General features: G+C 34.9%; 1 protein-coding gene across 6 annotated transcripts in view; it reads right to left on the bottom strand.

Annotated features, from left to right (window-relative positions):
- The window catches only part of CEP128 (centrosomal protein 128), a 445,248-nt gene that overhangs the window by 357,789 nt on the left and 63,412 nt on the right, over positions 1-24,047 (bottom strand). For all 6 annotated transcript variants that reach the window (XM_032287728.1, XM_032287725.1, XM_032287723.1 and 3 more), the window contains one exon: positions 8,955-9,071. In XM_032287728.1, coding sequence (XP_032143619.1) covers positions 8,955-9,071 — 117 coding nt within the window. The remainder of the gene's footprint in view (positions 1-8,954; positions 9,072-24,047) is intronic.

Below are 24,047 nucleotides of genomic sequence, written 5' to 3'. Positions count from 1 at the left end.
AAATCACAGGTAGAAACTGATAACCTTTATAATAATGAGAAGCTTTAGACTGATATATTTACTAAGAATGCAGAAAAACAACAAAATTTACAAATGATCTGTTAAATTTACATGTGTGTATGTATGCTTGTATGACATGCACAAGCACATAAAATTCTGCATCCAAAACACAGAAAAATATTTGTTTCTTACTCTGAAGTACTTACAAAAATTGGTCATAGAATTAGGTCAAAATGGAAGTTTCAAAAAATTTCAAAGGAGTTAAATTAAAAACAAGTAATAAAAAGATAAGCATACATATATCTCTGAAAATACCAAAAGACATTCCTAAATAAGTCTTGAGTTATAGAGAATATTATAACAAATTATAACAGATTTTGAAAAAAAAACTACCACAAAATAATCGCATAACAAAGCACATGGTAATTTGGTTAAATTTTCATTATTCATTTTAAAAAACAGAAAAATCAATCAAGCATTCAATTTCCAAGTCTAAAAAATAAAACAGAATAATCCTTTAAATGAAGAGAAAGAATAACAGAGTTAAAAGCAGGAGTTGATGAAGCAATAATCAAAGCAGGTCAAAAAAACTAATAAAATAATCATATTTCTATCAAGACGTTAAACACGAATTTATTACCAAACTGACTTAATAAATAGGCTGTGCAAGCCAATGCACATTAAAAAAAGGAAAACTGAGAATCTGCAGCACCAAAAACATATTACACACAAATTGTTTTACGGATAGGTTTCAACAAACATTCAAGAAATAGACAATCCCTCTCTTACACAAAACTAAACCACAAAATAGGAAAAGAAGGAATCCACCTAACTCATTTTATGAGACTAATATAACCATGCTTCTAAAACCAAAATCGTCAGTGCAAGGAAAACTGATCTCAATCATAAACACAAATATAAAAATCCTAAGAAAAAACTAGCAAGTTAATTCAGCAATGTATAAAAAAGAAAACATGATAATCAAAGTTCTCAGGAATGCAAGGAGGGCTGTTGATGAAATCAACCATATTTAAATCAATACATTTAAATATCAAAAGTTAAGTGCGCATTAAGAATACTTGATAAATTTCACAACCCATTCACAACTTTTAAAATAAATAAATAAATAACAACAACAAAACATCTCATGGCAACCTAGGAATAGAGGCAATGGTCTTAATGTGACAAAGGTTAGCACTCAAAAGCAGAGGCAAACACCATATAACAATGTTTAACACTAAGAATCATACAAATATAGAAGTAACATAAGAATTCTTGCTATCTTTGCTTTTATTCAATATTAGACCTCAGGTTCTAACCAGCGCAATACAATTTAAAAAAAAAAAAAAGAAGAATAAAGAATGAGACTAAATTGCCTTTAATTTCAAATGATATGATTATCTATAGACTGATAGTATGTCAGTAAATCCATTAATAAATTGTAAGAACTAATAAGGGCACTGAGCAAGATTATTGGATATAAGAATCAAATATAAAACCGGTTGTGCCCCTGTATAGTATAAATCACCAATTAGGGTGCAATTTTTAAAATCCCATTCCGAATAGAAAGAAAAACTATAAGGTACCTAAGAATAAGTCTAACAAAAAAGATCTAAGACCTTTATACAGACAATTATAAAACATTATTGGAAAACATTAGAAAAGACCTTCTCTTTAAATTAGTCTGTACTTAATATAATCATAATCAAAATGCTGGCAGGATTTTTCATGGAATAGGACAAGGGGTTTTCATTAGCATTTACCAAAAAATAATAAAACCTATAATAATTAAGAAAGAATGATATTAGTACAGGGATACACAAGCAAATCAACAGCAAAGCATATAGACGCCAGATAGATATTGCAGGAAACTAGGTATACAACAGAAGTGGCATTTAAATTAGAGTAGAAAGAACCAATTTTTATTCAAAAATGATGCTGAAGCAACTGATGAGTCATATAAAAAGCAAATTAGAGTCCTTCATTTCTCCTACAAAAAAAAAAAAAAAAAAATCCCCAGGGGGAGGAGAGGAATCCCAAATAACCCAATAGTTTAAAATGAGCAAAAGTCATAACATAGGCACACTATATAAGCACAAATGCAAACTGCCAAGAGATGTGTGAATAGATGCGCAAATTCACTGACAGAGAAATGCAAATAAACATAAAAATGAGTTAACACTTTATACTCATCAGGTGGCAAAAACGTAAAAGAATTATAACCTCTACTACTGGTTAGAATGTAGGGGAAAGAGCTACTCTCAGCCATTGCTGGCAGAACAACATACAGTTTCAGAACCTCTAGAAAAAAAATATCTGTCAATGGCAATAAAAGATTACACTGGAACCACATCAACTAGTTGGATGACTTTTCAGAAAGCACTGGTGAAAAAAAGGGAAAAGCAAGAAGCAGAAATGTCTATAAAATGTGATCTCATTCTCTGAAAATGAATACATGACCAAAAAATCCCGATATATGCAAAAGTGTATATAGTCTATATACATCAGTCCAGGATAACTAAAAGCAAAACGAAAACTATAAAGGAATACATTCCTGGCCATCAACACTAGTTCCTTTTTTTAGAGGATAAGAGAAGTGGTGCATGATGAAAGAACAGAGGGGAAAGAGAGGTAGAAAAAAATCAGCCGTTTAAATAAATAAATAAAGCTGTATTGTAAGGGAATGTTTATTTCGTATGATCACATTTAGCTATATTAAAAAGTCCTTTTTGTACAAAATAGTTAATAATAAAAATGTAAAAAGAACTATGTGAGAAATAAACCTAGTTAAACATAGGACCAAAACAGTGTATTAATATGGTCACTACTTAATGCATTAAATAAATATTTAGTATTATCTTCAAACACTAGAAAGGCAAAGTGTTCAAAATTGGTAAATTAAAAGAGACAACATATCAAGAAACAGTAACTAACATAAATAATCGGAAACTAAACTCTCACATAATATGTAATATAGAAACTGGACAGTGAGAGGAAAAAAATGCCATCTTTACAAAAGAAGAAGAAAAAGAGGCAATGGGATTAGAGCTGGTTAAAAGAATAAAAAGTGTGGCTCAAAATAAGCCCAGATTTATACTATATACACACTTTACCCCATGAAAAACAAACACTAGAGTAGGAGTTTAAGGATTTTCACTGGCTACACACATTTTCCAACAAAGTAGTATATGTGTGGTTGTCCTGTTGTGATAGTGCTTTCAGGCTTTTGGTGGTTTGAGGGCTCTGACACCCTGCCTGTGTTACTCTCTGTCTACCAAACCCCATGGGGCTCACAGAGTGAGCCAGGGACTCAATTCTAGAGCTTATGTCCTAAGAATAAGAAAAATAAGGTACATCCTCTGAGTTTTCCTCCTGCTTTCCACAGGATTGTGTTTGACTGTTAAACTCTCATTTACTTGTAAACTCTCCAAGATTAGAAAGGCTGCTGAGATGGTCAATGGAGGGTGATTTTAATGGGAATTTATAACATCTAATAGTATCACAGGGAAAGGAAAACTTATGAATAACTGTATGCAAAAATGAAGAGATAACTACAAAAAAAAAAAAGTCATTGGTTATAAAAACAAGACGGAGGTAAAGTGAATGATCAAACAAAAGTTCTGCAGTTAAGCCTTGGAAAGGTAAGCAAAGGTGAGTTCAAAATCTACCAGCCTTGGAAGGGCCTCCACGACTCCATAAAAGTAGGAGACTCCGGAAAAGAAGTGCAGGAAAAGGGGTTAATGAAGCCAGATTAGAATACTTGCCTGACTAGGTTCTCCCCTGCTGTGTGATACTCGAAGTATCACAGAAGCCTCAAGGGAGACGCAAACGCTATTAAGAACACATTAGAAAAACATCCTAGGTTTCATGGAAGCTTCCCCCTTAATGAGGCCAAACTAAATACATTAATAAAGGGTACCAGAGGCTTTTCTTACATGGTATCCATATTACGCAGATTCTCTGGAGCCACAGTTACATTTCTGGACAAAAATGAATAGCTATTTCTTCATTAGGTCTTACCAAAAAAAAAAAAAAAAGATAAAGAAAAATGTTTAAAAAAAAGTATCAATTTTTCTTAATATGGCCTTATTTTATTGATGAGGTTCACATAACCTGGTTGTCCCTCAGACAGACTAAAAGTCACTAAGCTGAGCTCCTACCTTCAACACTTAATTTCTCACTCAATCTTCACCATCATCTATTAAGATTCCATGCACTTTCCTATCCCAGAGACGTCCCCATGAAACATCTTTTAATTTAAAGGCATCTACATCATATGTAAGCATAGAATATTGTTAATGCAGATAAGGGAGAAACTAGCAACTTAATATGCTATCAAATACTCTGAAGAGGGCCAGCCGTAGTGGCTCACACCTGTCATCCCAGCACTTTGGGAGCTGAGACAGGCAGATCACTTGAGTCCAGGAGTCTGACACCAGTCTGGGCAACATAGCAAAACCTGTCTTTACAAAAAATACAAAAATTAGCTGGGTGTAGTGGCGTGCCCCTGTAGTTCCAGCTGCTTGGGAGGCTGAGGTGAAAGAACTGCTTGAGTCTGCGAGGTTGAGACCGAGTGAGCCATGATAACACCACTGCATTCCAGCCTGGGAGAGTGTGACTCTATCTCAAAAAAAATGCTCTGAAGAGTGTGAGCATGTATGTGTATGGGTCTCCAGCATTTATCTCATGTTTTTCTTTTCTTTTTTGAGCCAGGATGTCACTCTGTCACCCAGGCTGGTGGAGTACAGTGGCATGATTCCAGCTCACTACAACCTCTGCCTCCCGAGTTAAAGCAGTAGCGAGGATTACAGGTGTGTGTTACCACGCTGATTAACTTTTTTGTTGTTGTATTTTTAGTAGAGATGGGGTTTCACCATGTTGGTAAGGTTGGTCTCGAATTTCTGGCCTCAAGTGACCCACCTACCTCAGCCTCCCAAAGTGCTGGGATTACAGGCATGAGTCACCATGCCCAGCCATGTTTTCCATTTTAAGTAATTCAGCTGAAGATGAAGAAATTATATTCAATGTACATAAAATACCCAGTAAAAAATGAGTCAGGAGTTTTTAGGATGCAAAACCGGAAACTTAAAATTTTATCTAGGATTTTATGTAAATATTGGACCTTCAAAAAAGTGGTTTTGGGTTGTATTCAGTCTAAATCCCTCTTTCCCAACACTAGCACCCACCAAGCCTACCCCAACTCCACTTAAACTAACCAATCAAGCCAGGATACTACCAAGCACCTAATCAAACAGAGTTTATAATATGATAATTTACTTCAATGTTATATACTTTATTGTGTACAAAGAAAAAGGCTGATGGTTATAGGCATAACAATACTTGAATGTAGGTCAGGTGTGGCTCCCTCCTATAATCCCAGCACTTCAGGAGGCCAAGGTGGGCAAATCACTTGAGGTTAGGGGTTTGAGACCAGGCTGGACAAAATGGTAAAAGCCCATCTCTACCAAATATACAAACAAACAAACAAACAAACAAAACAAACAAAAATTAGCTGGGCGTGGTGGTGCCTGCCTGTAGTCCCAGCTACTAGGGAAGCTGAGGTGGGAGAATTGCTTGAACCCAGGAACTTGAGGCTGTAGTGAGCCAAGATCATGCCACTGTACTCCTGGGCAACAGAGTGATCCTGTCACCAAAAAAATTTTAAAATAAAATTAAAAAAAAGAATATAATTAGTAAAGTTCAAAGTATCATCTATAATTTTAAAAAGATAATATTAATAGAATAATGTCATACAACCCACATAAAACATTCATCTCTCTTAAAGAAGAGGCCTCTATGAGATATAAAAACTAGGTTGTTTAAAATACAATATATGAAGGTCCTTACCAAATAAAGAAAATCTGGCATTCATGTGGCTTCAATAGCACATGAGTAGCTGAGGCTCAAAAATGGAAATGGATTCCTGGGCGTGCATGGCCCTTTTGTTCAAATCAGAATAAGCAACAGAAATGAGTGAACAATTCTTCAAAAACTCTAAAGAAAAGGAAAATGCCTTTCCCTTGACCAATTTCCAATGATTAACACCGTATTTTTTCATTAAATGGGAATAAGTAAAGCTCTGAGGACCTCAGGACCCACGAGATAACTAAAAAGCAGCAGGTTTTAGCCAAAACTACAGACTGCCTCCCTATAATATATCTTCAAATCTCTGCATTCTGTAATTTCTAAAGAAAACTCTTAATGTCTTAAGTTTTAAATGTCATATTTTTCATTAACATATATTTTAAGAAGGCAAAAGAGCACAGCGGCTAAAAGTTCAGGCCCAGCTGCTCACCTATAAACAGGAAATTTAATTTCTCACCATAAACAGGAAAAAATGCATCAATTACTATTATCACATGGTATAGAAATTTCCGTTTTAATAATCAAAAAGAAGGAAAAGTGTTTCCTCTCCTTAAACATGACCTTTCCAGAACAGTCTAAGCCATTTAACATGGGAGCAGGAAAATACAGCAGCTTAATCTTTCCTAGCTTCCACTACCCTGTTTATAATCTAAAACCACTTTTTAAAAACGTATAGGTCACTGCTTATATTAAAGTGACAAAATACGAAATTAAACAGTTCTTATCAATCGTGATCTCCTATTCTATTGTCAGAGATGGAATCCAAATCACAGCTCAAGCTTTTAGTCAAATTGACAATTACAATGCAAATACCCAGGCTCTGGTGTCTTAAGAAAACCGGGTGGGAAGCAATCTTCCCCTCCCTGTTTCTTTGTAATTTTGTGCATTCTGCAAAGAGAGAAGAAAATAAGTACAGAAAATTTCTCTAATTTTCCCTTGCAGAAAAGAACAATTGTCTCTTTAGTACTATTTTTATGCTCACCAGATGTAATTTGCTTTGAGAACAAATGTATAAAAATCAAGGTTAAAAAAAAAAAAGCCTACCCACATGCTGTATCTAATTATTCAACAACATAGCCTCTTCAAAGTAATTACCGACTTACAAGGGTATGTCTTCTTCTGTGAAATGGAAGGAAATGGAATTTCAGAAAACAAAAGCAGATTTTTCTATCAGCTTACATTAAATTTTAGTGTTGTAATTTTTGTTCCTAATTTTCAATTAACAGTGAAAAAAACTTTAAAAAATCTGTCAATTTATAAAGGTTAACAATCTGCAAACACATGTAAGTGTATTTTTAGAATTCTTAGAAAAATCATTTCATAAATGAAAAGAATTTCCATTTGTTTTGAACTTTTTGGGTTTCTTGTTTCTACTTTTTATATTTTATATACAGACCAAACAAACATTTAAAAGAATTTCAACAAATTAATTTTTCTAAAATGATAGTAACAAAATATAACCGATATAATAAAATAAGAATCCATAAGTGCACACAACAAGAAGTTCTTTCTTACAGTAGGATTTTATAAATGTAGAAGGAATAATAAAAATTTTTTTAATCACTATCTGGCACTACTTATAGGAGTAATTGTTTCAGATGAGTCAATAATGGATGCTAAAATTAGTGAGCAAACGTATGCTAGAAACGGGATATGTTCAAGTCCCAAAGAGATGCCCTATAAAATAAACAATTTAAAAAGAATAATTGTAACTTTACAGTGGATAAACCCACCTGGTAGGCAACACCACAACCAAGTGCTCAGTCTTTACCAGTAACGTAACAAACCATTATATGACTCCTGATAACGATACTATGGGAAGGATGTAACTCCAGTTACCCAAGTTTCAAGCCAAAAGTCCATAACCTGAATGAATCTAGTCATGAAGAAACATCAAGAAACCCAAAATGAAAGCCATTCTACAGAAGAAATTGTTCGCACCCTGAGAAGTCATCACTCGTGATGACTAAAAAACTGTTCAAGATTAGAAGAAACTAAAGAGACATGACAGCTAAATGCTATGTGTGAACCTATATTTTATCCTGGACCAGGAAAGAACACTATTATAGTAGCAAAATTTGAATAAAACCTATAGATTAAACCATAGTATTTTATTGATTTTAATTTCCTAATTTTGATTTTGTACTGTGACTATAAAAGAAAACATACATATCAAATTATTTAGATGAAAAATGGTTTTTTAATCAGCTGATAGACAAGTATTTATATCACATCTACTAATTGAAAATGTTTCACAAAAAAGTTACATATATGTGGATGTATCTAGAATACATGACAAAGCAAGTCTGGTAAAATATGAATAAGGGGATCTAGGTAAAGGTTATACAGAAATTCTTTACTCTGAATTTTCAACTTTATCTACCTCTGAAGTTTCAAATTAAAAAGAGTACCTAAAGGGTAACTATTCTCCATTTTGAACTGGTTTGATAACAACCTAATTCAAGAGTTGTAACACTTTTTCTGTAAAGGGCCAAACTGCTAAAACTTTAAACTTTGTGGGCCATATTTACTCGTGGGCTACAACTACTCAGCTCTGCCATTATGTCACAAAAGCACCCACAGATAATATATAAATGAATAGGAGTGGTGTGCCCCAATAAAACTTTATTTACAAAAATAGACAGTGGGCCAGATTTGACCTGAGAGCCATAGTTTGATGATTAATTTTTCTGGCCCAGTCTATGCCCAGAAAAATTAATCATAATAATTATACTTTCAGTTAACATTTCCTGAGCATATGACAGACACTATGGTAAGTGCTTTACTACCATTATTCATTTATTCTTGCACTAATCTAATGAGGTATCATTGATACTATTACTATTTCCATTTTCCACAGACAAAAGTAGCACCTAGAGAAGTTAAGAAACTTGCCTAATTAAGGTCACATGGAGAGCGAGTATGAAACCCGGGAGTTCTAATTCTATATACTGAACTATAACCAGTACGTTATATTAATACTTCTCTGATGTGTTGAATTATACTGTCACATGCAATAACCATTTTAACATGCCTAAATAAATATCCAAATTCAAGATTTACATCCCGTCAAAGTGTTTTTCACAAACCTCCTGTAGCTGCAGGGACATGAGTCCCAGTTGATCCTGGCGTCTTTCCACCAACTCCCTTTCTGTACGCATCTCTCTCTCTAGTTCCTGAAGCCGCCGCTCTACCCGATCTGAAACCTTAATAAGAGTTCAGAGAAACAGAAGCATTATAGAACGAGCAAGCAAAAACAGACTAAATTGAGAAGACAGTTTTATACCAGATACACTACTGTTTAAAGCATTTAAGGCTGTTTTGTTTGCAAGCCCCTTTCTAATAACACTAACGTGAAATAGCTGGCCAAAAACATACTCAAAGTTACAAAAGAAAGTCATCATTGCTGTCCGAATAATCTACAATTGGATCCCAATAATTGCCTCAAATTCTCTGAAGTATGATATAATTCAGTTGATTGGACTTACAAGTAATACACTAGAAAAGGGTGCCCTCTGGTGAGTTAGAATGTAAATACCAATTTTGCTAAAAATTGTATTTGTTAGCCAATTAATGATAAATTGTTCTATCTAATTAGTTCTTTTCTATTTTATTATACATGAGCATGACCTGCATATGAAGGTATTGATGTTTATTTGTAGTAAATAATTAAGAGGGCTTTACATTAGCTTGTGAATCTTTTCTACTCCTAAAAATAAGCTGTAAAAGATCAAAAACTAAAGTCACACTGAAAAAATGTTTAATTCGAACTCACTAAAATAAACTTGAAAGAATTTTTCTTTCTGACATAAAATTTTCCTTACTAAGAGTTGCATAAATTCAAACACATCTCATGTATATCATTATACAGCCCACTAAATAAAATTTACAATGTCTATATTTGGTACAGGAGGACAGAGAAGACATTTGTATTCATATAAGAGAAGCAATAAACAATTCCATTATAAGAAATCTTTTGTCACCAATTATTTATATGACAAAGAGTCAAGAAAAGTCCTGACAAGCAATGTTACTGTGGTCGTACAAATATTCTAAACTCAATTATGGAGGTGGCTGGATAACTCAGTAAATGTACAGAAAAAAAAAAAAAAGAAAGTCATTAAATTGTACACTTAAAGCATTAATTTTATGGTATATTATAGCTCAATACAGTTTTTAAAAAATAAACACAAGTTTACTTAGGCAGAGCAAAAGTTTAGTTTACCCTTGAACAGCAGGAATTTTAACCGCAAAGGTTTACTTCTAAGTGGATTTTCTTCTGCATCTACCACTGCTGAGATAGCAAGACCAATTCTTCCTCAGTCTACTCAATGTGAAGGATGAAGACCTTTATGATGATCAACTTCCATTTAAAAATGATAAATGCATTTTCTCTTCCTTATAATTTTCTTAAAGACACTTTTTTCTTTAGTTTACTGTAAGAATACAATATATAACACATATACAAAATATGTGTTAATCTATGATGCTATTGTTAAGGCTTCCTGTCAATAGTAGGCTATTAGTAGTTAAGTTTTGGGGGAGCCCCGATTTACACTGTATCCCCAGACTCTGCCTTCAAATAGCTATCTAGTGAAGATTGACAATGAATAAGTAGTTAAAATTTCTCTGATTAAATTCAATGAGTTGAATGACTTCTACATTTCAGAAAAGAAGGCTGGTCTTATTAGAATCCTATCAAAAGGAAAGCAGTCCAAATAACCACATACTGAAATAAATATCCAAAATTATTTAAACATCAGCAACTTTGCCACCATAGCTAATACACATGACAATACAGAGTTACTATATTTGAAAGATTGCTTCTCAATTTATTTTTTTTTTTTTGAGACAGTCTCACTGTCACCCAGGCTGGAGTGGAGTGGTGTGATCTCAGCTCACTGCAACCCTCATCTCTCAAGTTCAAGAGATTTTCCTGCCTCAGTCTTCCTAGTAGTTGGGATTACAGGTACCTGCTACCATGTCTGGCTAATTTTTGTATTTTTAGGAGAGATGTGTTTTCACCATGTTGGCCAGGCTGGTCTTGAACTCCTGATCTCAAGCGATCCGCCCGCCTCAACCTCCCAAAGTGCGGGGATAACAGGCATGAGCCACCATGCCCAGCCTTCAATTCCTTCTAAGTAATAGTTTTATTGAAACATAATTTCATGTGTTAATATACATATATATTGTGCAATAATAACTATAGTCAAGCTAATTTACATATCTATCATTTTACTTAGCTAACATTATTTTTGCAAATACTATAGTCATCATTCTGTACGTTAGCTCTCTAGAACTCATTCATCCTATATAAAGGAAACTTTGTACCCTTTGACCTATATAATCCCATTTTCCTGACCCATCCCCAACCTTGTCCTGCCCCTTGCAACCACCATTCCACTCTCTGCTTCTATGAACTAGACTTTTTATAGTTCACGTATGAGATATTGCAGTATTTACTTATTTATTTATTTATTTGAGATGGAGTCTTGCTCTATTGCCCAGGAGGGAGTGCAGTGGCGCAATCTCGGCTCACCGCAGCCTCTGCCTCCCGAACTCAAGCAATTCTCCTGCCTCAGCCTACTGAACAGCTGAGGCTACAGGCACACGCCACCACGCCTAGCTAATTTTTGTATTTTTAGTAGAGACAGGGTTTCACCACGTTGGCCAGTACGGCTCGATCTCCTGACCTTGAGATTCACCTGACTCCGCCTCCCAAAGTGCTGGGATTACAGGCTTAAGCCACCGCACCCGGCAGTATTTATATTTTTGTATCTGCCTTACTTCATTTAGCATAATGTCCTTCAGGTTCATCCATTTGTTGTTGCAAATGACAGGATTTCCTTCTTTTTTAAAGTTGAACAATATTCCATTGAGTGTATATACGTGTGTGTGGGTGTTTGTGCGTGCGTGTGTGTGTGTGTGTGTGTGTGTGTGTGTGTTTCTTTATCTGTTCTTTGGTCAATAGATACTTAAATTGTTTTCATATCTTGACTATTGTGAATAATGTTGCAATGAACATGGGTGTGCAGGTGTCTCTTCAAAACACTGATTTCCTTTAACATTAATATCAAAATTAAGGATAAAACTACCAAATGATTCAGCAATCCCACTTGTATTCAGAAGTGGGATTGCTGGATCATTTGATAGTTTTATCTTTAATTTTGATATTAATGTTTCTCTTATACAACTTCTGACATAGGTACCAGTGATCCTTGCTTCTAGGCCTAGGGGCTTTCTTCCAATTAATAAAACACTGCAAAAGTGATGGGATGTCACTTCTATTGTTAGGTTGCAAAAAACTGGCTTCCAATTTGCTAGCATCTTCTTTCTTGCCGGTCACCTTCTTGTCTGCTTGTTCTAATAAAGCAAGCTGCCACGTTATGAGATGCTCTACATAGAGGTCACATATCAAAGAAACGAAAGAAGCCTTTGACCAACAGGTCGTGACAAACTGAATTCTCAAGTCCAATAATCTACAGGGAACTGAACCCTGACAATGGCTTCATAAGCCAGAAAGCTGACTCATTCCAGTCAAGCCTTGAGAAGAATGCAGCCTGCAAGTGACCCAGAGCCAAAGGGCCCAGATAAGCCATACCTGTCACTCAAACCACAGAAACTGCCAAACAAAATGTTGTTTTAAGCCAGTAAGTTAGGGGAAATATGTTACATTAAATATTAATTGTACATACCCAGACGCCAGGACCGTCCCCAAAGGACCCAATATACAGGCCAGCCCCCACAGATGCAGGCACCAGGCCCACCTCCAGGAACTCAGGTTTCAGGTGCACCTCGGTACCAGACTGGCCCCTCTAAGCACAGGCTCCAGGCCTTCCCCTTAGGCCCATGTACCAGGCCCATCCCAGCACCAGGCAGACCCCAGCAGACTTAGGCTCAAGTCTCATGACAGAGCCAGACCAGCTCCTATGGACATAAGCTCCAAGCCTACCACTAAGAACCCAGGCACCAGGGACACACTTGCAGACCCAATCAACTTGGCCCACACCAGTAGACCCTGGTGCCAGGCAAGCCCCAGAGGAGCCAGGATCCAGGGCCCCCATGAAGACTCAAAGTCAATGTCTGTCCCAGTGAAATCAGGCTCCAGGCTCAAATTCATAAACCCAGACAACAGGCTAGCCTCTGGGGCCCAGATATCAACTAAGGCCACCTGCTGAACCCATCACAAGGCCACCTCCCAAAAAGGCACCAGCAATAAAGTCCACTAATGAATCCCACCAGAGACCCTACCAAAAGTCTCTGCATAGACTCATTAAGTAAATGGAATCCCTTGTCAAAGCCAGGCTATAAAGTCTGGAAGAAATGCTTACTTCTTCAAATGCACAGAAACTAAGGCCATAAGGAACATAAATGATCAGGGAAACATGACACACTAAGAGAATAAAACACCAGCAACCAATCCCAAAGAAATGAAGATCTTCAAACTGCCTAACAAAAATACAAAATCATCTTAAACAAGTTCAGTTAGCTACAAGAGAATACAGTAGTCCCATTTTACTCATACAGGATACAGTGCACAATCCCCAGTGGATGCCTGAAACTGAGGATAGTATCAAACCCTATATAAACTATGCACAATTTTTCCCTTCTTCACAGTTTCACAGATAGGAAATTTGTTCATATCATACAAATTAAAAATCTCAGTACACATTTTTTCTTTCCTTTTTAAGTTGAGACTTTCACATTTTCACTTAGAAGAAACACTTTATAGCTTCTCTTTGGCATTGCCAAACTGTTGGCATCACTACTCTGCACTTTGAAGACATTATTTCATAAAATAAGGGTTACTTAAACAAAAGCACTATCAGGCTACTGAGACAGTGACCCTGATAACTGATATGACTGCTAAGCAACTAATGGGTGGGTTGTGTCTATGGCATGCACATACTGGATAAAGAGATGATTCATGTCCCAGGAGGGATGCAGTGAGACCACCGAAGATTTCATTGCTCTTCTCACAATGGCATGCAATTTAAATCTTATGAATTACTTATTTCTGGAATTTTTCATTTACCATTTTTAGACTGCAAGTGACCACAGGAAGCTGAAGTCATAGAAGGCAAAACTGGGAAAGGACAGACTTCTCAACAGACAACAAAATCAGAAAATTGTTACATGAAAAAAACTAGAAATTCAACAGAGATAGAAACCAACAAAACAGAAACTCTGAATCTAAACAACACAAGGACTGAATTGAATAATTTCAGAGCAAGTGTGAAGTAAACTAGATCAAGGAGAAGAAAGATCCCATGAGCTCAAAGACAGGTCATTTGAAACTGCCTACTCAGAGAAACAAACAAGCAAAAACAAAACAAAACAAAACAAAACAAAAAAGCAGAGAAAGAAAAAGAATGAAGAGACTATGGAATTTATAAGATACCATCAAGTAAAGAAATTTACTCATTATAAAAAATCCCAGAAGGAGCAAAGAAAGAGAAGGAGATGAGAGGAATTTACTTAAAGAAATAATGGCAGGAAACTTTCTATATCTGGAAAAAGAACAATCAGATCACTGAAGATCAAATAACAACAAATAGATTAAATATAAAGAGATCTTACTGAAACACACAATAATCAAATTCTCAAAAGGAAAAAAAACAAAAAAAACAAAGAGAAAATGCTGAAAGCAGCAAGAGACAAAGAACTTATCACATAGAAGGGACCCCCATCAGACTATCAGTAAATGTCTCAGCAAAAACCAGGAGAGAACAAGATGATATATTCAAAGTGCTGGTGCGGGGTGGTGGGGAGGGGCGGTGCTGCCAACCAAGAATATCATCACCATTAACTTGCCTTACAAGAAATATAAGAGAGTTCTTCAAGACCAAATGAAAGAATGCTAATAACATGAAATCATATGAAAGGATAAAGTTCACTATAAAAGTACAAATATACTCAAATTTAAAATACTCTAATACCCATAATGTTACTGTTTAAGTTACTTTTAAGTCTAGTATAAAAGTGAAAAGATAAAATATTAAAAATAACTACAGCTACAATAATTTTAATGGATAAACAATATTTAAAGAGGTAAATTTTCACATCAATAATGTAAAATGGGAGGAGAAGTTAAAGTGCAGACTGTCAAAATTAAGTTGTTATCAGTTTAAAATGGACTGTTAAACGATGTTTTATGTAAACATCATGGTAATCAGAAAGAAAAAAACTTGTTGTGCATATCTAAAAGACAGAGAAAGCAATCAAAGCATACCACTACAGAAACTTAACAAATCACAAAGGAAGATAGAGAGAAAGAATGTAATGAAGAAACTATAAAACATTCAGAAAACAATTAAGAAATGGCAGTAGCAAGTTTTTACCTACAAATAAATGCTTTAACTGTAAACAAATTAAGTTATCCAATCAAAAGACATAGAGCAGCTACAGAGGCTTATTCTAATAACCCAATTGTATGCTGCCTAAAGAGACTCACAAACAGACTTTAGAGACACAAATAGAGTGAAAAATGAAGGGATAGAAAAAGATACTCTACACAAATGGAAACTAGAAAAAAAAAGACACAGCTATACTTAGAGAAAACCGTAAGTCAAAAAATGTAAAAAGAAACAAAGAATGTCATTAAATAATTACAAAGAAGTCAATTCATCAAGAGGCTATAATTGTAAATGTATATGTACCAAATCAGAGCACCTAAATACATAAAGCAAATCTTAATAGATCTGAAGAAAAGGATTAAACAGAAATACAATAGTAGTACTGTAGACAATGGACAGGTTATCCAGATGGAAAGGCTACCAAGAAACTTTAGACTTGATCTACGCTTCAGAACAAATGGACCTAACAAACATATATGGAACATTCCACCAAACAGCAGCAGAATACACATTATTCACAAGCATGCACAGAACATTGTCCAGGATAGATAGTGTTAGGCCACAAAATAAATCTTAACATATTTAAGAAAATAAGTATCTCTTTAGACCCTAGTGGTATAAAACTAGATATAAATGAACAGGAAAATTTACTAACATGTAGAAATTAAACTACATAAGTCTGAACAACCAATGGGTCAAAGAAAAAATTTGAATGAAAAGGAAAAAAATATGTTGATACAAATACAAACAGAAACGCAATACACCAAAACCTATAGGATGCAAAAAAGCAGTTCTAAGAGGGAGTTTTGTGGCAATAAATGCCTATATCTAGAAAAAGTTCTCAAATAAATAACCTAACTATACCTCAAAAAAACTAAAAAATGAAGCAAAAACAAAACTAACCCACTGTCAGTAGAAAAAAGGAAATCACAAAGATTGCAGGAAAAATAAATGAAATCGAGACTATTAAAACAAAAAAAAAAGATTAATGAAACTAATAGTTTTTTGTATTTTTTTAACTTTTATTTTCGGTTCAGGGGTACATGTGCAGGTTTGTTATATAGGTAAACTTATGTCACAAAGGACTGTTGTACAGATTATTTCTTCACCCAGGTACTAAGCCTAGTACCCAGGAGTTATTTTTTTTCTGCTCAAAGTTAGTTTTTTGAAAAGATAAACAAATCGGACAAAATGCTAGCTAGACTCAAAAAAAAAAAAAGGAATGATTCAAGTAAATAAAATCAAAAGTAAATGAGGAAACATTACAAATGACACCACAAAAACACAAAGGCTTATAAGAGAATACTGTGAACAACAAATTAGACAACCTTGAAGAAATGGGTAAATTCCTAAAAAATTATAACTTACAGAGACTGAGTCACAAAGAAACAGAAAATAGAAACAGAAAATCTAAACAGACTAATAATGAGTAAAGTGACTGAATCAGTAATCAAAAACTTCCCAACAAAGAAAAGCCCAGGATCTGATGACTTCCCTGGTAAAATCTACCAAACATTTAAAGAAGAACTAATACCAATTAAGCTCTTTCAAAAAACTGAAGATAAGAGAACATGTCCAACCTCATCCTATGAGGCCAGCAGTACCCTGATATCAAAGACACTACTAAAAAAGAACATTACAAGCCAATATCCCTGATGAACACAGATATAAAAATCCTCCAAAAGATACTAGCAAACCAAAGTTAGTAGCACATTAAAAGAATCATTACACCATGATCACTTAGAATTTAGCCCCATAATACAAAGCTGCAAATCAGTAAATGTAATATACCACATTAACAGAATAATAAAAATCATGATCTCTCAATAGAGGCAGAAAAAGCATTTAATATAATTCAACATCCTTTTATGATAAAAGGAGAAATTCTCAATAAATTAGACATAGAAGGAATGTATTTTAACATAATAAAGGCCATATACAACAAGCCAACAGTTAACACAGTACTGAACAATAAAAAACTAAAAGCTTTTTCTCTAATATCAGAACAAGCCAAGGATGCCCACTATGAAGACTTTTATTCAGTGTAACACTGAAGGTCCTACCCAGAGAAAGTAAGCAAGAAAAAGAAACAAAAGGCATCTAGATGAGGAAGGAAGAAGTTAAATTGTCCCTGTTTTCAGATTACATGATCTTATATATAGAAAGCCCTAAAGAGTCCCTTAAAAAAAAAAAAAAAAAAAAACTGTAAGAAGTAATAAACAAATTCAGTACATTGCAGAAATCAAAATTCAACATACAGGAATCAGTAGCATTTCTATATATAACAACTCAGAAAAAAAAATCCATGTTCACTACAGCATCCAAACAACACAAAGAAATAAATTTACCTAAGGAGATGAAAGATTTGTACTCTGAAAATGATAAAATATTAAAGAAAGTGGAAGTCAGCAACATAAAAACTTGGGAAAAGAAAATAGCCAGTAGGAAAAAAATATCAAGATATAAAGAGAAAACCACATCATATAGGCACTATAGACTATGGTAAGGAATTTGGAACAAAAGAAACTCAGGTAAGATTTTTAAACCTGGAGAAATAATTAAACATAATGACAAGTAAAAAAATAATATGGCTGCAGTGAGAACCACAGATAAAGGCAGGTACGGGAGCAGAGGGATGGACTTCAATGGATGCCACTGTAGTAAGCCAACTGAGAAGAGATGTTAGCTTGAAAAGTAGTATTACAAGTAGATGGACTTCAGCAAGATTTCAGAAATTAAATTGTCAGAAATTAAATTTTAATTTTAATTTCAGGAATTAAAGAACAGGATTTTGTAATGGACTGGAAGTCTGGTATAAAGAAATAGATCTAGGTGAATCCTTGGTGATCAGCTTAAGAAACTAGATGGAATGTGATGCCATTTCCTGAGAAAGGGAAGACCAAAGTAAGTAAAAACAGCCCTAAATGAAGGTTGTGGACCTTAACCTAAAGACATAGCATATATTTATAGCTTTTAAGTGATGACATAATTCCTAAGAATAAGAATTATTTAAAAGAAAGCATATTTTAGTACTTCTTTATTTTTTCTATCTCTGAGACCTAAGGGTAATCCAGTACTAAAAAATTCATATTTATCAGGATACCATCATCAACTAACTTTAATACTAGAATACCAAAAATTGCCAAATATCTATATTTGGTTATAAAAACAGCAAAAAAGAATACAAAATAGAATGGCTTTTAAGATTAGTATTTAATGAAAGGAGGTCAAACAAAAGAAAAAGCATTCTGTTTAAAAGATTGTATTCTTGCTTTTCAATACATTGATTCCTCAGATCTTTAATAATACCTGGTGCTTCAAAGTCTACTTAAATAAATGTTGTATATCCTGCTGCAATAATCATGTTATTCTAAATGCAGTATTGACAGAATTCTTATAAATTCTATTGATGGTCAGCCCTTCCAGAAATAGCTGGATCCACGTTTACATTTTATTTTTAATAGTGATCCTCCTATAGAAAACTAAAATAGAATTGACTTTTTCTTCCATAAATAATCAAACAACATCTAGTCACATCACAGTCAACTCGATAAAATCTAGACAACTAATAAACTGAAATTTCCCCTATGGTATAAGGCCTATGCAATATTGACTGCTTATCACCATAATTAAGTGTTAATAAAAATATTTTCCATGACATCATAATATAAGCAATAACTATTCCCTTCCAATAGGCAACTTGACATAAACAAAAAATATTTATGATTCACAAAAGATTAACAAATCAAATGTTGGCATACATGACAGCATCCAAAACTGTTGGTCTTTCAAAGAAAAATGTGTTCCATAAGCTTTCAAGATATATTTTAGTTAGTGAAAAAATGCATGATAAACAATCGTAGCCTTAGGATAACACACAATAAGTGTGATTAACAGTGCTTACCAGTAGAAAGTGAAACTGGTAAGAGATACGGGGAGTCATTTATTTTCAGTTTATGTGTGTACAATATTTAAGTTTGTCACAGAGAATGTGCATCATTTTGGTAATTTTATTTTAAATTTAAATCTGAAGCAGGGGAAATAACTGCAGCCTCTGAGAAGCTTAACGCTCAAATAATGAAATCATCTTTTCTGACAGCAGGTTATCATGAATTCACAAATACAACACAATATGTCAACCAGTTATAAAACATAACTGTTGACTTCAATTGGAATAAGTGAGTCACAAAGTCTATATTATGCCCTGGAAACAAACATCATGTAGCCTTCAGAAGACCTTCTAAATTTCAACAACGTTATTATTAAGTTTTGCTTTGGACAACTGTTTCTTAATCAGGACTACAAACACCCACAAAAGTTTGAGATGCCCTTTGTGCAATTATGAGACAACCTTACCTTGACAGCAAATTACAGAAAGCACAAAACAAGGTTTGACATCAAAACTTGATGTAAGGAACTGGAACATAAACAATTCAACTGAGTGCATAATTATGTGGGCACCATTTTCTGGGTTTAGACAATATAAAAGACACTGTCCTCAAGAGCTGGGCAGAGTGGACAGTTGGGTAAACTAGCAAGTTGTCTACAGCAATTACACCAATGAGCTGGGCACCAGTGAGGTGTGACATCCAGTTACGCTTTATGTGATGTGGAGTCATTCTTGATGCATGTCAGTAAAGATGAAAAAGAGTTTGAGCTTTCTCTGAATTCAGCTAACTGCTAACTTTTTACTCAGTGGCTACAATTTAAACACAAAGTTAAACTGTAGAATATATACAGATAATACTTACTGGTTTTATTTGCTATGTGAAAGAAATCCAAATGATGATTAACTGTTCATTATGGGTTCTCTTGTCACATGGTAGAAGGTGAAACAATAAATGTAATGTGCACTATGCAAACTAGTATTAAACCCCAAATTGAAACCATTCCAGCTGCCTAACAGCTTCAAAAAACAGCATGATACTATATAACTGGATATAACCATGGCTCACTCAGGTCTACAATGACATCAGTAGAATATTAATAATATCCGAATTTAGATCAAAGCCCATTTACAAGTGATATAATTTGGTTGTGTCCCCACCCAAACACCCAAATCTCATCTTGAATTGTAACTACCACAATTCCCATGTGTCATGGGAGGAACGAGTGGCAGATGATTGAATTATGGGGGTGGGTCTTTCCTGTGCTGTTCTCATGATAGTGAATGAGTCTCACGAGATCTGATGGTTTTAAAAATAGTAATTTCCCCGCACAATTTCTCTCTTTTTGCCTGCCGTCATCCATGTAAGATGTGGCTTGCTCCACCTTGCTGTCCAACATGATTGTGAAGCCTCCCCAGCCTTGTGTTATTGTAAGTTCATTAAACGGCTTTCTTTTGTAAATTGCCCAGTCTCAGGAATGTCTTTATCAACAGCATAAAAACAGACAAGCACATTCACAAGAAGAAGCCTCATGCAACAGTTGGAAAACTTAGTGAAATCTTGTGCATTAGAAACAGCAAACATAGCCTGACCCCTGTGGTGGGGTCACTCATGCCTGCAATCCCAGCCTGTAATTCCAGCACTTTGGGAGGCTGAGGCAGGCGTATCACGCTGAGGCAGGCGTATCACCTGAGGTCAGGAGTTCAAGACCAGCCTGGCCAACATGGCGGAACCTGTCTCTATTAAAAATACAAAAATTAGCCAAGTGCCATGGCACACACCTATAATCCCAGTTATTCAGGAGGCTAAGGAAGGAGAATCACTTGAACCTGAGAGGCAGAGGTTGCAGTGAGCTGAGATCACACCACTACATTACAGCCTGGACCACAAAGTGAGAATCTGTCTCAAAAAAAAAAAAAAAAAAAAAAAAAAAAAAAAAAAAAAAAAAAAAAAAGAAAGAAAGAAAGAAAGAAAGAAAGAAAGAAAGAAAGAAAGAAAGAAAGAAAGAAAGAAAGAAAGAAAGAGAAAAGACATAGCAAACATATTAATGACATCTGATATATTTTTTAAAAAAGATTAAAGGAGTTTCACTTCCAAAAATAACAGACTAGATAATTCAGATGAAAATAACTAGAAAGCTTTTAGAAAGAATATTTTAAACAAAATTGTATTTTAAAACACTGAGAAGTTAGAAAGTACTAAGGAAATATGAGAATAACATGCAGAAGAAAGAAACCCAGAGAAAACAGTCTGTACTTTAGAACCACTTTGCCTCCTGAAATATCAGCTCATTTCAGAAAAGGCAGCTGAGACGCTGAGAAGCTGAACAGAGTTTTTACCAGATTCTTAAGGTTAAATGAGAACAAGAGTTGAGTTAAGAGACTTGCAAGTAATGGGTCCCTGATTAATCACTCTCTTAGGCTTTGAACTGTAATCCTGAAGGGCTATATACAGCAGTAATGGTGAACCAGAAATACTTAAAGCTGCCAAGACAGGATTCTCAGGTCCATCTGCAGCTAAAAGTTTTCCCTTTCCCTTACAAAAGCCACTTGTAGAGTTCGGAAGGAGTGACCGTACCACCAGATAAGCAGAAATTAACACAGGAGCACAGAAAAAAATGATAAAGCAAGGAAATATGACACCACCAAAGAACCGCAACAATTATACTGTAAATGATCCCAAAGAAACAAAAATTTATAAATTGCACCAAAGGAATTTCAAAATAATACTCTAAAAAATCCAATGAGATGCAAGAAAATACAAATAGACAATTCAATAAAAACAGGAAAACAATTCATGATCTGAATGAGAAATTCAACAAAGAGATAGGTATCATTAAAAAAAGAACCAAACATAAATCTTGGAGTTGAAAAATTCAATTAATGAGATAAAAACAAAATTGAGAGCTACAAGAGCAGACTAGATCAAACAGAAGAGAGAATCTGTGAATTTGAAGAGGCGTATTATAATCAAACTGTAAAAAATGAAAGACAGTTTATAAAAGCAGCAAGAATTAATATCAAAACTTCTTACACTATTCCAAAAAGTGGAGCTAGAAGAAATACATCAAAACACATTTATGAAGGAGCATCACTTTGACACCTAAGCCAGATAAAGACATCACAAGAAAAGAAAGCTATAGAGCAATCTTTCTAATGAACACTGATGCAAATCCTCAATAAAATATTTGCAAACCAAAGCCAACAAAACATCAAAAAAATTATATATCATGACTAGATAGGATTTATCCCTGGCATGCAAGGCTGACTGAACATATGCAAATCAATGTCATACACCATATTAACAGAACAAAAGATAAAAACTACATAATAATCTCAACTGATGCAAAAATAAAAAGCATTTAACAACGTTCAACATACTTTCTTGATAAACATTGCCAACAATTCATGCATATAAGAAAAGTTCCTCAATATAATAAGAGCTATTTATCAAAAGCCCATAGTGGGCATTATAAAAATGAAGAAAAACTGAAGCTTTTCCATTAAGATCCAGAACAAGGCAAGGATGCTCCCCTCACTATTTCTATTCAGCAAAGTACTAAAAGTACCAGCAAGAACAATCAGACAAGAAAAAGAAATAAAATGCATACAACTGGAAAAGAAGTAAAGTTATCTCTATTTGCAGAGGAAACGTCCCATACATCAAAGACTTCAAAGATCCCACAAAAAAAACTACTAAAAATAATTAGTTGAGTACAGGATACAAAATCAACACATAAAAATTACTACATTTTTATACACAACAACCTAACTGAAAAAGAAATCAGGAAAATAGTTCCATTTATGATAGCATTAAAAAAAAAACTGAAGAAGCAAGAATAAACCAAATGCCAAATTAGAAAAAATTATAATAAAGACCGGAGTAGAAATAAATGAAATTAAAACTAAGAAAACACAAAAGATCAATGAAATGTAAACTTGGTTTTTTTAAAGATAAATAAAATTGACAAACCCTTAGCCAAACTAAGAAAAAAATGGAGAGGACCCAAATAAAAAAAATCAGAGGTGAAAATGGGTACATTACAACTGCTATTGCAGAAATTCAAAGGACCATTAGTGCTACTATGAGTAACTATATACCAATATATTGGAAAATCTAGAAGAAAACTCCTAGACACACACAACCTACACAGACTGAATCATGAGAAAATCCAAAAGCTGGGATCCAAGATGGCCGAACAGGAACAGCTCTGGAGTGCAGTTCCCAGGGAGTACAACCCAGAGGGTGAGTGATCACTGCATTTCCAAACGAGTTATTACTGCCCATGGACCAGGAGATTCCCAGGCTGAAAAGTGCCACAAGATTCCAGCACAGCTGTTTCAGCCAGCGCAGCAGGTCTCTGCACAAAAACTCACACAAATCTGGGCAGCCATTTCAACTGGCATCTGAAACGCCTGGGAAAGAAAAAAAAGGGGTCTGAAATGGGGAGCCAGGTGATCTGGCTCAGCGGGTCCCACCCCCACAAAGACCAGCAATCTGAAACACTCTGGATTGAGAGTTTTACAGCAAGCACAGCTCGACACAGGATGGTCCAGCTCTGTGGTGGAAGGGCATCCACCATTACCGAGGCAGTCCACCACTACCTAGTCAGTCCACCATTACCGAAGCAGTCCGTGATTACAGAGGCAGTCTACCATCACTGAGGCAGACTGCCATTACCGAGGCAGTTCTAACTATATCTCTATAATCAAAACCACAAGGAAGTTCACAGAGCAGCTGAGCAGAGCCCATGGCAGCTCAGCAACATCTCTGCTGGCAGACAGTGACTAGGCTAACTCCTTGCTGCTAACTTCTGAAAAAAGGCAGCAGCTCATCAGGAACTTATAAATAAAGCCCCACCTACCCAGGACAGAGCACCTAGGGAAAAAGGCGGTTATGAGTTCCGCTGCAGCAGACTTAAACATACCTGCCCAGCAGA

The sequence above is a fragment of the Sapajus apella genome, unplaced genomic scaffold, assembly GCF_009761245.1.
Source record: "Sapajus apella isolate SASKATOON/1434 unplaced genomic scaffold, GSC_monkey_1.0 scaffold20, whole genome shotgun sequence".
Lineage (NCBI taxonomy): Eukaryota > Metazoa > Chordata > Mammalia > Primates > Cebidae > Sapajus > Sapajus apella.
This window is presented reverse-complemented; position numbering and strand designations above follow the sequence as displayed.